The sequence below is a fragment of the Grammomys surdaster genome, unplaced genomic scaffold, assembly GCF_004785775.1.
Source record: "Grammomys surdaster isolate TR1022 unplaced genomic scaffold, NIH_TR_1.0 201, whole genome shotgun sequence".
NCBI lineage: Eukaryota > Metazoa > Chordata > Mammalia > Rodentia > Muridae > Grammomys > Grammomys surdaster.
The window spans coordinates 9,937,303-9,952,860 of NW_021604646.1; the positions used below are offsets into that span (position 1 = coordinate 9,937,303).

The 15,558-nt window shown below is 40.5% G+C and overlaps 1 protein-coding gene across 2 annotated transcripts in view; it reads left to right on the top strand.

Annotated features, from left to right (window-relative positions):
- Nucleotides 1–10,175: 10,175 nt before the first annotated feature.
- LOC114623683 (carboxylesterase 1D) overlaps nucleotides 10,176–15,558 on the top strand; it is a 33,297-nt gene continuing 27,914 nt past the window's right edge. For both annotated transcript variants that reach the window (XR_003711812.1, XM_028770356.1), the window contains exons 1-3: nucleotides 10,176–10,307; nucleotides 12,889–13,093; nucleotides 15,080–15,224. Coding sequence is in view for 1 of the 2 variants with exons in the window: in XM_028770356.1 (XP_028626189.1) it covers nucleotides 10,256–10,307; nucleotides 12,889–13,093; nucleotides 15,080–15,224 (402 nt within the window). In the remaining variant the exon portion in view is untranslated. The remainder of the gene's footprint in view (nucleotides 10,308–12,888; nucleotides 13,094–15,079; nucleotides 15,225–15,558) is intronic.

The window sequence follows — 15,558 nt, forward strand, 5'->3', positions numbered from 1 at the left end:
ACACATGCACTGTGATCTGCCAATTCCAATACAAAACACAAATAGACAACCTTAATTAAAAAGGTTAAAGACAAACAGAATGATTCTGATTTTATGACAGTCTACCCACTTCTGATCTCCAGCCTCTGACCCTTTCTCCTTTGATGTTTTGAGCTCTTCCTTGTAGACTCCATGTACATGATGTGTGTATTTGTCTATCTAGATCTGACTCAGTCCACTTAGCATATAATTCTCCATCTTTATGTGCTTTGTCATAATGGCTGTGCACCTTCCTTTTTAAGGGCATGCATTATTCCATCTACACTACGCCACACTGTCTTTATACATTCATCTATTAGTGGACACATAGTAATAGCATAGCTTGACTTTGGTGAGCAGTATAATCATGGGTCAGACATATTTTCAACACAGTGGTTTCAAATCTTTGGGGTAAGCACCAGAACTGGGATTGATCTGTAATGTGGCAATTCCATTTTTAACATGCTTCACACACTGTCCTTCTGTTTTGTAGCACACTCATTGTATGAGGGAGTTTCCTCATTTTTTTATCCTTGCCAACACTACTTGTTGTTATCAGCTTTTCAGTCTTGGAGAGATGCTAGCTCAGTGTGTTCCTAATTTGCATTATATAAATAATCATTGATATATGAACAATTTTTATTGATCTATTGTGCATTTTTATTTTTATCACTGTTTTAAAAAAAAAGTCTACTCAGGTCCTTACCATTTTCTTTTCCCTGTGAGACAATATCTCTCTATTTAAACAAGGCCAATGAATCCTCCTGTCTTTGTGTACCAAAGACACAAGTGCTAGGTTACAGGTGTGCCCTTCATCCTACACCCTGCTCTGGATCCTTACCCAAGTAAGGGTGGTTTGCTTGCTTATTTTCTTATTGTTGATTCTTTACATTCCTTAAATACTTTGTAAAGTGATTCTCTATAGGCTGTATCATTTGAAAATATACCCCACCTTTTACACACACACACACACACACACACACATACACACACACACACACACACACACTCGATGCATGCAGTCATGCAAGTACACAATCAGACATGGAACATTCATTATATTTCCCTCCTGTCAGTAAGTTTTGCAGTGGAATATTTATTTCATTTTGCTGTTTTTTGCCTGGGTGGTCTCCACTTTTGGGATCAAACCCAGAGATCCATGTTTTAGCAAATGTCATATAGTTTTTCTTCCTTACGTTTTCTTATAGTTGTTTTAGTTTCTCTTTGGGAATTAGACTTACAAACCAATTTTCTATTTTTTTTTTGTAAATCACTCCAGATAAGTGTCCAGTCTAACACTTCTGCATGTGGCAATCCACTTTTTTGAACATCAATTACTGAAGTGACTTTCAATTTCTAAATGTGTGTTCTTTTTTCTTGGAATGTACAGCAACAATGGGGAATCCATGATACAGACTATGCTTATTCCAGGTGAAAGACACATCAAACACCAATTTTTCTCATGAAATCGAGAGTCATGCCATATTCTTATCAAATTACCTGTGTTCTTGAGTTCATGTTGTGTTGCATTTAGGGTTCTACTGGTCAGTGTGTCTACCTTTTGTTGTCTTTTGTTGTTGTCTTTTGTTGTTGTTGATGATGATGTTGGTGATGGTGGTTGTGGTGCAATTACTTTGTTATTCTAAGCATGTGAGGTTTAACATAGCATGAAAATACTAGATGAGACGTTAAGCATTGTTTTTATTACTCATGATTGCCTTTACCATGTGGATGCATGTAATGCTTGTACGCATTTGTGTGTGTGTGTGTGCAGGTGCATGCATACGCATGTGTGCATATGTGTCCATGTTACTCTCAGCAATGTGTTTTCAAATAAATTTAGAATTACTTTTTCTATATCTGTGAATATTGACACTGGAATTTTTATGGAGTTACACAAAACTGGCAGAACACTTTTTGTAATGAGGGTATTTTGTCTACTTTGTTTTTAATTTTTTAGATAGAGCCTTACTATGTAGGCTGGCTCAGAACTCTCTATGTAGACCAGGCTGACCTTAATTAAGATGACCACCTGGTTTTTGTACACCAGTCTGTAATGCTCCACATCACAAGAATGAATCACTTTTTATATCTCAGTGATAAATATTACTGCATGAAGCTAGATTAGTCTTTAGGTATAACTCTATATTTCACTTACTAGCATTTTTCTTGAGTGTTTTTGCATGTATACTTATAGAAAGTATGGTGTGTTTTTTTTTCTCTTATTTTAGTTTGAAGGTAATGCTGTCCTCAAACTATTCCCACTTCTTTGTTTTTAAAAGAAACTTAAAGAGAATATTTGGACTGATACTAGTCTTCCTCTAAGTGATTAGTTTGATCCATTTGAGAAGGCATCAGAACTTGGAATGTTCACTGATAGGCAGTTAATGTTGTCACTGATTTGATCGTGTGTGTGTGTGTGTGTGTGTGTGTGTGTGTGCACGCACGCACATGTACAGGTGTCTGTAAAGGCCAGAAGACTGTATTGAATCTTTTGAAGATGCCCCACGTGGGTGTTGAGGACTCAGTTCCTGAAGAAGAACAACATTCCTTGTTTCTACTAAGCCAACTCTTCAGCCCTTATTTCATTTTTGGTAAACTATATTGGATGGACAGCATATTATTTTGTCTTAAAATAGTCTGTAGTACTCTCTTAGACTCGACTCTATTTCCCTGGCACCAAGTCTTTTCTTTGTGTAAAGATTCTCTTTTTCTTAGCTCAACTAAGTTACACCCTACCTCTCCAGTGCTTTGGATTCTCTAACATACAAATGCTCTGGTCTATTATGCCTAGAACAACTCTACACTTGAGTACATTTCTTCTCCTCTCTTGATTTCATTTCTCAACTCAGTGTAATAGAGATGAGCTCAAGTAGCAAGTTCCCAGACTTTCTCCCACTCCAGCATACATAAGAAAAGGTACATACTCCTGGGCAGCCAGCAATACTCTATATCAAGATCTTAATCAGTAATGCACTTAGAGAAATGGGTCACACAAGTGTTCCATTTTAAGACAAGAATTTCCCATTCATAATGACATTTCAGAATGTGAGTGAAGATGATGCCCTGCTGTTACTACTCAATATGATATACCAGAATATAGTAAAGAATTAGTCAGATGTCATGTGCACCAATCTGTCCATATGCATACCTATCTACAGATGATATTTTACCTATATTGTGATTAATAATATAATATTTAAAGTAAACCTTTCTGAATGTCTTTAGTACCTCAACTTTCAGTAGCTGCTATAATTTATGACTGTGAGCCACCTCATGGATTTTTATGACACACTCTGTAGAACCCAAGGTCATATCTTAGGGCCATTGTCCATCTAATTGTGGGTTTGTAGGGAATACATAAGAAAAGATACAAGGCCCAGCAATTCCACTGAACCTGTGATCCACAGAACTCTTCATCTGTGGCATTTTCATATAAACTAGACAAGAATTGGACATGGATAATCATACCAGAATATATCATATTCCTGCTGTGTGGTAGATCAGTTATTCTCCAACAGAAAGTACACACCAGCTAAGCACAGTCCCCTAGCAATGAAGATTCTGTTTCCACAGCTTAAGTGTAAAAGCCCAGAGTCTACTCTTTTAATAATCCCATGAGTGATAAGGCTCTTGTTAGCTCATGGACCATGAACTGAATCAAAAAGATTATCCTTATTCCTTATAGGTGGAACCTCAGAAAAAGAGATCAATCTTAGCAAGATGATGATGAAATTCTGGGCAAACTTTGCTAGGAATGGGTGAGTCTGGTGAGCCAAATGGAGCCAAGTTGATGGGTAAGATAAGGTAACAGGGTACCCTTTTTTTTTTCAAATTTTAACATTTTTTTTATTGAATATTTTATTTACATTTCATATGTTATCCCCTTACCCCATCCCCCACCCACCCAGGAACCCCCCATCCCCTTACCCCTCCTCCTTCTTCTCCGTGGATGTAACCCCCACCTACCCCCCACTCCCACTTCCCCACCCTCAAAATTCCCACCCCCTGGGGCGTCCAGCCTTCATGAGGTCAAGGATCTCTTCTTCCACCTGTGCCCGGCAGGGCCCTCCACTCTTACATATTCAGCTGAAGCCCTGGATCCCTCCTAAAGAAGAGGTGGCTTTTAAAATTTAAGTGATTGGCTCCAATCCTGTGACCCAGGGCTCTGACAATGGTGCTTCTTTTTTTTTTTCTCTTTCTTTCTTTCTTTCTTTCTTTCTTTCTTTCTTTCTTCCTTCCTTCCTTTCTTTCTTTCTTTCTTTCTTTCTTTCTTTCTTTCTTTCTTTCTTTCTTTCTTTCTTTCTTTTTTTTTGTAGCACACAGGTCTTTAGAAAAGATAAATCAGAGAGCTCTATAAATATCAGAGGAATGTAGGGAACACCTAACAGCTTTAAAGAATTCTATTTGATTCTGTTCCCAGGAATCCCAATGGACAGGGGCTGCCCCACTGACCAGAGTATGACCCAAAGGAAGGGTATTTGCTGATTGGAGCCACCACCCAACAAGCCCAGAGACTGAAATATAAGGAAGTGGCATTCCGGACTGAGCTTCTGGCTAAGAAGCCACTGCAGACATGACACACTGAACTGTGAATAGAATGCTCTGCCAGCCTCAGTCTTGACCCCAGGGGAGCCTAAATGAGACTACTTCACATGGAAGATGATTGTGGCCAAGGGTTTGGGGAGACTAAAGAATTGGGTGGTGGGAGTGTGAAGAGGGCAGGGGGAGAATATTTGCACATGTGGACTCAATTTGAAAAATAAATTTTGTTTCATAAATCAAAGCAATATCCTAGATTGGAGATGAATCTGCGCTTCTCAGAGAGAGGCAATGTCACAGGAAGATACCTCTGCAAAGAATTCTTTTGTGGAATGATTATCCAGAAATCTAAACACAAGTACAGGGGAAAGGAGTAGGGATGTTAGTTCACCTTCTCTTTGCTTCTGAGTGATGGCATCAATACATGAAGAAAGTCTCTTTAAAGGGTTTAGTGAGTTGTTTAGGGAAAGTGGAGGCTAATAGGAGAGCCAGTGGAACCACAGAGCCAAGGAGGAGTCCTCTGTGTAGATCTATCATAAGTTTATGAGAAAAATCCAGAGCAGGTGTGAAGCATAAGAAAGACATGACACCCTGCTCAGATTTTCTAATCCTAATGAATGAAATCCGTAAGAAAAAGTACAGGCTTGTTTGTTTGTTTCTGAAGGTTTGGTGAAGACTTATTGAGGCTGGGAGGGGGGCAGAATTAAGCATACAACTTGGGGAGAATGGTGTAGGAAACTGTCCTGGGTAGTGTTACTAGCTATCTTTTGATTTTCAGGAAGGGCAAGGTCACAGAGAAATCTGCAGTCCAATATATAAAACCATGAGATCCCCTTAAAAGTTCTGGGAACTGGACTGGATACCACATACAAATTAGCAGCTCCTGGATACCAAATCTCAGAAATCTGACTGAAGAACATTTCTTTAGGTGCTTCTTAGCCATTCGATATTCCTCAGCTGCGAATTCTTTGTTTAGCTCTGTACTCACTTTTAAATAGAGTTATTTTATTCTCTGGAGTCTCACTTCTTGAGGTCTTAGTATATATTGGACATTAGCCCTCTATTGGATGTAAGATTGATAAAGATCTTTTCCCAATCTGTTGGTTGCTGTTTTGTCCTATTGACAGTGAGTGCCCTTTGCCTTACAGAAGCTTTGCAGTTTATGGATTTTTTTTTCAGCAGTGACACAGACACAATAAGAAAGAACTAGAGCTTTGGAGTTAATGTCCACTTAACTTATCAGCGGGTATCACTTACCATGTATGTTCTTTTGTGATTGGGTTAACTCACTCAGGATAATATTTTCTTGTTCCATCCATTAGCGTAAGAGTTTCATGAAGTCATTGTTTTGTATAGCTGAGTAGTATTTCATTGTGTAAATGTATCACGTTGTCTGTATCCATTCCTCTATTGAAGGATATCTGAGTTCTTTCCAACTTTGGGCTATTATAAATAAGGCTTCTCTGAACATAGTAGAGAATGTGTTCTTGTTATATGTTGGGGCATCTTTTGGGTATATGCTCAGGAGTGTTATAGCCGGGTCCTCAAGTAATACTTTGTCCAATTTTCTGAGGAACTGCCAGACTGATACTTCCAGAGTGGTTGTACCAGTTTACAATCCCACCAACAATGGAGGAGTGTTCTTCTTTTTCCACAGCCTCCCTTGCATCTGCTGTCCCCTGATTTTTTGATCTTAGCCATTCTTACTGGTGTGAGATAGAATCTCAAGGTCATTTTGATTTGCATTTTCCTGATGCCTAAGGATGTTGAACATTTCTTTAGGTGCTTCTTAGCCATTCGATATTCCTCAGTTGAGAATTCTTTGTTTAGCTCTGTACCCATTTTTAAATAGAGTTATTTTATTCTCTGGAGTCTCACTTCTTGAGGTCTTGGTATATATTGGACAGTAGCCCTCTATTGGATGTAGGATTGATAAAAATCTTTTCCCAATCTGTTGGTTGGTGTTTTGTCCTATTGACAGTGAGTGCCCTTTGCCTTACAGAAGCTTTGCAGCTTTATGCGGTCTCATTTGTCTATTGTTGATCTTAGAGCATAAGCCGTTGGTGTTCTGTTTAGAAAATCTTCCCCTGTGCCCACTGATTTCTCCATGTATATCTATCATATGTTTATGAGAAAAATCCATAGCAGCTACAAAGCATAAGAAAGACACGAGGCCCTGTTCAGATTTTCTTATCCTAATGAATAAAATCCGTAAGGATTTTTTGGCTTTGTTTTTTCGTTTTTGGGTTTCTTTTTTTTTCTTTTTTCTTTTTTTTTTTGGCTCTGAAGGCTTGGTGAAGACTTATTAAGGCTGAGTGGCAGAGGGTGGGGGGGGGGGTCGGGGAATTAAATATATACCTTGGGAGAATGGTAAGAAACTGTCCTGGGTAGTGTTATAGCTGTCTTTTGATATTCAGGAAGGGTAAGGTCACTGAGAAATCTGCAAAGAGGCACTTCCCCACTTTCTCTTCTATTAGTTTCAGTGTATCTGGTTTTATGTGGAGATCCTTGATCCACTTGGCCTTGAGCTTTGTACAAGGAGATAAGAATGGATCAATTTGCATTCTTCTATATGTTGAATGCCAGTTGAACCCGCACTATTTGTTGAAAATGCTGGATGTTTTTACCTCCTTTGTCAAAGATCAAGTGACCATAGGTGTGTAGGTTCATTTCTGGGTCTTCAATTCTATTCCATTGATCTACCTGCCTGTCTCTGTAACAATACTATGCAGTTTGTTTTATCACTATTGCCCTGTAATACAGATTGAGGTCAGGGTCAGATATTTCCCCAGATGTTCTTTTATTGTTGAGAATAGTTTTCACTATCCTGGGATTTTTGTTATACCAAATGAATTTGATAATTGATCTTTTGACTCTATGAAGAATTGAATTAGAATTTTGATGGGGATTGCATGGAATCTGTAGATTGCTTTCAGCAAGATGGTCATTTTTACTATATTAATCCTTCCATCTTCTGACATCTTCCTTGATTTCTTTCTTCAGAAACTTGAAGTTCTTGTCATACAAATCTTTCACTTGCTTGGTTAGTGTCACACCAAGGTATTAGTGGATATTAACATTAGTGGATATTTAATAAAAGCTTAGAATACCCAAGACACAATTCACAGACCACATGAAGCTCAAGAAGAAGAAAGACCAAAGTGTGGATGCTTTGGTCCTTCTTAGAAGGGGGAACAAAATACTAACGGGAGGAAATACAAACAAAGTGTGAAGCAGAGTCTGAAGGAAAGGTCATCCAGAGACTACCCCACCTGGGGATCTATTCCATATACTGTCAACAAACTCAGACACTATTGTGGATGTTGGGAGTGCATGCTAACAGAAGTCTGATATAGCTGTCTCCTGAGAGGCTCTGTCAGAGCCTGACAAATACAGAAGTGGATGCTCTTAGCCAACCAATGGACTGAGCACAGGGTCCCCAATGGAGGAGTTAGGGAAAGGACTGAAGGAGCTGAATGGGGTTTGCAACTCCACAGGAAGAACAACAATGTCAACCAACTAGACGCCCCCCCCCCCGAGAGCTCCCAGGGACTAAACTACCAACCAAGTGGTACATATGGAGGGACACATGGCTCCAGCTGCAAGTGTATCAGATGATGGCCTTGTCAGGCATCAATGGGAGGAGAGACCCTTGGTTCTGTGAAGGTTCTATGCCCCAGTGTAGGAGAGTGTCAGGGCATGAGTGGGTGGATGGGGTAGGGGAATGCCCTCATAGAAGCAGGGGGAGTTGGGATGGGATAGGGGAATTCCAGGGGAGAAAGTGGGAAAGGGGATAACATTTGAAATGTAAATTGAGAAAATATCTTATTAAAAAAAAAGAATTAGTCTGAAATTGGTACTCTGAGAGAAATTCTTCCAGAAATTCTTTTCATGTTTCTATGAACATACAGCAAAATTCTGTTTGGGGATTGCCTGAGAGTCAGGCAGAGAACTGGTTAATTCTGGAGGCAAAACAAAGAAACAAACAAAAACAAAAACAAAAAAACACCAAAGCCAAACAAAACAAAATACAAATTTGCAGCAGCCTACCAAAAGAAACATGCAGCAGGATACCAGCCAGATCTGATAGGAATAGAGGCAATATGATGGAGCTGGAGACTTGAGGTACCAAGCATTGGCTGGGAAGGATACAGTTTCAGCTCTACCATTCCACCCATCACTCTCAGTGTGTGTGTTGTAACAGCACGGCATACCACAACTCCACTCCTCCTAGCAGGCAAAGCAAACCTGTGCATACGACCTTGATGCCATACCACCATCAGTTCAGCCCAGGTATGGCTGCAAAAATAACAGTGCTGCTGCCCAGGCTAACTTATTCTGGTGATCAAGGTCTCTGAGGGGTTACAATTGGCTCCATTAACAGAGTGTCCCGCTGCTCATGGTGAGCAATACGAATACAATTTGTGGGATTCTGTTGTCTCCTTCCACTGTGTGAATTTAAGTCCATTCATTGAAGAAATAGGGGGAAAGAGAAGATGTAAAATTCCTTAAATGAAACGAAAATGGAAATATAACATACAAGACCCAGAAAAAACCAAAAGTAGTTCTGGAGAAAATTTTACATCGTGACTAACTACAGTCTTATGTCTTTTAGAAGATATAATTATGCATCAAATGGACTTAAATTCATAGAATAGTCCCTCCAAGAGCTGTAGAATGTCTATTATTTTATCAGCTTATGGAAACTTTTTCCAAAATGGATCTGCTGAAGAGATTTGATCTTAAAGAAATTAAAGATTTCGAAAATCAAACTAATAACCTAGTAATGCATACTGAGAACTTAAAACTAAATGATCAGGTAAAACAACTAAACACACAAAAAGGAAATGAAAAGAGGTACCCAATTGCAAAAGCATGAAGAGGCTACACTGTTGGAGCAGGCTAGAGCCAGCAATGGCAGAGATGCACCAACTCACCTGCTGTTGTACACTCCCACTATATGGGAAGGCATGCACTTTGGCAAATGTTTGAAGAATCGGTGTATATGTGCATGCATGGGTGGTTAGAAACAAGAATTGCTGCCAGCAGAGTTTGTTTACTATATGAACATTACATCCAAAGGTTCTTTCTCTGAAGGGTAAATTACCCTGAACCTAAGTATGCACTGTGCCAAGCCCAGTCACTTGACAGGAATACTACAAAGATAATTTAGGAATCATATGAAGTTGATAGGTGGTGACTTTCCTTCCTAACATGAGAATATGGATTCTAGGAAATGCCAGTCCAGGGACACCAAGAAATGAGTAGAGTGGGAATGGGAGGTACTCTAAAATGTTCAGCTTTGTAAAAGTACCCTAAGCCAACACTTCCTACTACCTGCAGGCACCAGCCTATTGCTGTCTGCTCTTGAGAGGTCAAGGTGTATTGGATTGAGGTAAGAGCACTTCAGAGACTGCTTATGTAAGAAGTTGTTGGATGGGTTTCTGGTCATTTGTAATCTGAGTATTGGGCACTGACTGTTCCAATAAAAGTGGGTAAAGTCTTAGTGGGCGTGGCTTGGAGGTCTCCACAGACACCCAGAGAGCTCTTTGGAAAGGAGAGCTTTTTGTCTTCTTAGATTACATAACTGAGCTGGTTGAGCAAGACTTAAGGACGCCGGCCCCCAGGTCCACAACAGAAGCAATTGTAAAGCAGCAGATACCTCATAGACTCACGGAGCCCTTGTCCTTCCACAATGGGCCTCTACCCTCTGGTCTGGCTTTTTCTAGCTACATACACAGCTTGGGGTAAGTTCTTTCTGGGTTACAAATGTCTATTTGTACATTTTCAGTTTTTGTTCTGGGCACAATGGGCAACGATGTGGACAAAATAGTCCCAGCCCCTTGATGAGTTTTACTTTCTGCACTTGAAGGAGGACATGGAAGTCCAAAGAACTTGACTCTCACAGAGACATAGAAGAGATCAGACACCTGGATAGACAGCTATAAGAGGCACAGGAGAGCTGAAGAAAGCTTAGTGTGTTTCCCTGTGATTTTTAGTCAAGTTGCAAGCAGGTCATAGAGAGAGGCTGACCACCAGATCATTGGAGTCATAAATTCAAGATCCAGATATAAGGCTGATTCCTAATCAATACCTTCAACTTGATGTCCTAAAGTTTGCAATGCCTGGGTGATACAGTGCCTCAGAGACCCCATCTCTAAAGCAGAGATGACAGGAGTGCCCTTTTCACTAAAGACATAATGATTGGTTGCTTCTGCTTTGGGTCCAGAGGACAAATTAGGTTAAGAAGTAGGTTTAGCTAAAAACTTAATGGGTTAAGAGAAACTTCAGCGTGCTTAAATCAGACAATTGAGATGATGGTGTTTTACTGAAGCTCCCACAAGGCAGGGACAGGCCACAGGGATGATGGAAAAGAGGAAACAATGAGGCTAGTCAGGAGCCCAGGGCAGTGTAGAGACAGGGGGAAGAGCCATAATAGTAGTTTTGCCTGGAGAGAAGGGAGGAGTGAGGTGACAGGGGTTGGTGATTTCATGGAGGTTTTTTTTTTTTTTGAAAGTCTGGGAGATATGGGGCTGTGTTCGGATTTTTTGACCTCTAGATACTGGAGATCAGGACAGGTGGGGTGGCCTAGGCAAGAGACTAGATAAGGTGGGGGATGGGACCCCCATTAGTTAAACCTTGGGGATCCCAATTCCCCTAGCCTGTGATTTCGCCCTATTTTCACCTTTTTATAGTTCATGCTTGGTGCTTTGAAATCTTCCCTGTCCACTTGGCAAAGCTTCTTTGAGGAATTATGTAAAGAGAATGAATGTCCTTTGGCATACAGTAAATACACTCTGATATTACACAATTTTAAATACATAATTACATACATAATGTTTGTGCCATTGCTATGTATCCACTTGACACAGGAATATGATCCTAGGTAATCTGTTTCTACCCACTTCAGGTGGACCATCACTGAGCTGACAAAGGCTACCCCAGGCTATTTCTTCTCAGGCTTTACCCTCCTTCACCTTTTAGAAGTACTGAAGACATGTCAGCATCACACTCAATCCTCCATGGTCTTCCAGAATATCCTAAAGTAGATTTTGTATGTACATGTCTATCAGAAAGTTCCTCATTCTTTGTAATAACTAGTAACAACAGCTTGAATATTCACAATATGCATCTGGCTGTTGATAGCATGAGACATAGAGGCTGGATTCCAATGAAAACTTTTCAGTTCTATTGTCCACTTCCCACTAAATTTGGAATTTTCCTGTCTTTTCTCGCCACAAGCTTTGAGGAAAATGACAACTTGTCTAAATTCAAAGGCCCTGCCCAATGAAGGATGTTCTCACAAACTGAGGCCCCTGAGGTCAGACAAAAGAGGACATCAAGAGGGCCATGACCAAGTTTCTATAAGTCTACCAACCATATAAAGAAGGACCAAGTTGGTTTGTATAGGTCCCACAATGGGAAGAAAGAAAAGAGTGAGGAAGCTGCAAAGACTGTCTATTCTACAAGAACGAGGCAATAGAGCAAATGTTTTTGATGCTCAGTCTCTCTTATTTGGAAGATCATGCTCAGGAACCTCAAGAAGAATGTTCTAGAAGTGTGTTGTCTGCTTTACCACAGAGTTATTTCTGCTACTTACTTGTCCACCAAGTAAAACCCAATACTTACTCAGTCTTCCAGGGTCTTCTGTGGTGTGCACTTTCTCTTCCAGGATTAGCTTTCTCTGTCATGGATTCCTTCTGGTCATAGGACATCCACCCTTCCCAGCTGGATTGTATGCACTGTCTGTGAGCCACAGCACTTGTTCTCATTATTGCAATGTCGTTCCTACCCCTCCTATTTCTTTAACCACTCCCCATACTGTAAATCACAACTTTTGTGTGACCAATCAGGAGGCCTCACTCTCTCTTCCAACTCCTGTGTCCCCTACTTCGCTCTAACTCAGGACAAAATATCATGCATCTAAATATTAAGTCGATTGTGTCTGTTGCCATGTCTACAAGGGTAGCCCTCTGTAGGACAGGGAGCACCTCTTGCCCATCTTCTCACCCAGCTTGCAGCTCAGCACCAGGATCCCAGTGGATGAAAATTTCCAGTAGAAACCAAAATTCATTTTCATGCTTGGTACCTTTCTTTCTGCGGTGACTTAGGATGGATGCTTTTAAGACACGAATACAGTTTTGTCCTTAATCAGCCCTCTGAGATGAGGACAATTTTCTTCACTCTAATTCTATGTAAGAAGGGAATAAAACCTGGAAGGCGTTAGGTGACTTTAGCAATGCCATCAGTATTGAAGTGACAAACCCACTAAGAATGCAAGTCTACCTTTTCCTTCCTGATTTGTCCTTATTTTCTCTTGTCCAACAGGGTACCCATCCTTACCACCTGTGGTGAATACTGTTAAAGGTAAAGTCCTGGGAAAGTATGCCAGCTTAGAAGGATTTGCACAGCCTGTAGCTGTTTTCCTGGGAATCCCCTTTGCTAAGCCTCCTCTTGGATCCCTGAGGTTTGCTCCACCACAGCCTGCAGAGCCCTGGAGCTTTGTGAAGAACACCACCTCCTATCCTCCTATGTAAGCCACTGGGGTATGCTTGTTTCACTGTAAAGAAGATGAAGAAGTTTTATTCTTCTGTCTTGAACCTTGACACTGCTTGGGTATGGGTGGGTGGGACTACATGAGTGACAAAAATAGCTGAGTGTGACTTTAAGTTCTCATGCTCAGGTCTATTCAGCCACCTAGTCACCACTGAACAGTACCTGTCCCCCATTCAATCTTGGAGCCAATTGAAAATCCCAAGGAGTCCAGATAGCCTAAGAAAGTCAGTGCAGGCAGTATTTCTTCCCTTGGCAAGGTACTTGGGAGGATTCAAGTATTCCACTGCTGGCAGTATCCTTACTACTGCATGCTTCTTTCCTAAAAATATCATTTTCTATTTTTTTCTTTCTGATTGTAAGTGTAAGACACAAATATCAAAAACAGAAAAGGCAGGGGAATACACAGAAGCAAATGTAACACAGTTAAAAATCATGTACAATCCAATTACTGAGAATTACTGAGAGCATTTGAGGTCATATTTCCAGTCTTGCATTTGTGTTTGTCCTTCCTTTATACAGGGATTATGAGTATGGAAAATTTGAGTGACTATTTGCACATTTATAACATTAATATTACTCTACACTATCAATGCAACAGCCAACGGATAGCAGTTATATTAACAGGATATGAAATTGGACTTTATGCATCCAATATTTTATTTGGGTTAAGTCGTTTCCATGTTATTGACAGTAAGACAACACAGTGATAAATTTGTAGTCAAATTGTTACAGGTAATCATAAGGATTGCGGAGAAATTTAAGAAGTGACTTTTCTGAGTCAAGGAGAAGGAATTTGATTAAGTTTATCCCCAGAAATGTCTAAACTGCACACCCCTCTCCCAGGCAAACATGGAAACCCTTGTTTAGAGGAACTCTCCCCGTGCTTTGCCTTGCTCAAAACATGTATGTGTTAGATGAGCAGCATAAGCTGAAAAGAATCTAATTTATTTGAGAGTTCTAAACACTAGTTAAATTGAATTCTTCATCTCTCATTGGTCATTCAGTTCCTAGTTCTATGAATTATGCTTCTTTCTTCCATTGGGTAGGAAAATTACCTAGGCTAGAGAAATGAAGGTCACCATTTCTATTCCACTTCCGCCAACTGACATCTCTGGAAGTTTGGCATATGAGCATGCCTATTCTGTCTTTGATATACTGGAAGGCAAGTGGCATTTGTGAGATAGGATAATGGATACCTGAGGTTGATGTCTCTTAAATGATTCCTACTCCAGAAGAAGCTGATCAGTGCCTGGAACTCTGAAGGACTCAATAATTGCTAAGAATTCCACTGTATAATGAGATTATGGGGCTTTTAATTAGAATAGGTCACAGTGATTGTTGATGGGAAACAAAGATGAAAGAACCTTGGCAGGCCAGATGGTGAGAATCTTAAAGACATTTCTCACCTTGCCTGGTCCTGCAGGCAAAAGCCAGAGCAAGCAACAAATTCAGCCAAGATTATCCAGCATGTCAGTGGTGGAGGCAGGACCTGAGTGATATCTTCTTATGTGTGTGCCAAAGATATCACCTCTAGCCTATAAAAGGTCATTTTCCTGGTTGATAGAAGACTCCCAAGGATGGAAGCAGGTTTACCAACAGAAGCATTGCCACAACCCACTGAACAAGCCTAGCAAGGTGCAGGGCCCTGTCCAAACAGAGCAGGGAACACTATTGTCTAGGGAATATGAAGTCAGAATATGAGTGCCTCTCTTTATGGGACACAGTACTTCAAAGGCTCCAGGATGGGAGAGATGCCAAGTCCTCCCTCTGAATGATTGGGAGAATCTTGAGTGTTAGTAGTTCCACCAGGAATCTAAAGATGCTATTATCCCTAACAATGACTCCAATCCAATGAGGATAACTTCAACCATGTTCTCAAAACTCCAAGTACAAGGCCAGGTCCTGGGTAATATATCCAAGGTTCAATCTAGTGGAATCTCAGATACGCTTTCTCCCCTTCCAGGTGCTCTCAAGATGCTGTTGGAGGGCAGGTTCTCTCAGAGCTTTTTACCAACAGAAAGGAAAACATTCCTTTACACTTTTCTGAAGACTGCCTCTACCTGAATATTTACACTCCTGCTGACTTGACAAAGAACAGCAGGCTACCAGTATGTATGGAAACCATTGCACCAGAAATCTGAATATCAGCCTCCAATTATTCAAGGGCAACAAGAAAGGCGATGAAGGCAGCTGGTAGCAGCATCAGCTCATAGGCCAGAGCTGATTCAAGAACAGGGAGACCTCAGATTTTTCCAGTGACATCAGTTTTGAGTAGAGATCACATTTGGAATGTACATCCTAAATTCCTAAGTTTTCTCACACAAATAGAAGGAAAAGATTGGGTTGGATTTTTTTATTGGGTTAGGTTCTCATCCCTGGAGAGACTAAATCTCTCTATGCAGTTAGAGAAACTGAGGCTGTGGTAGAGATGGGAGAACATAT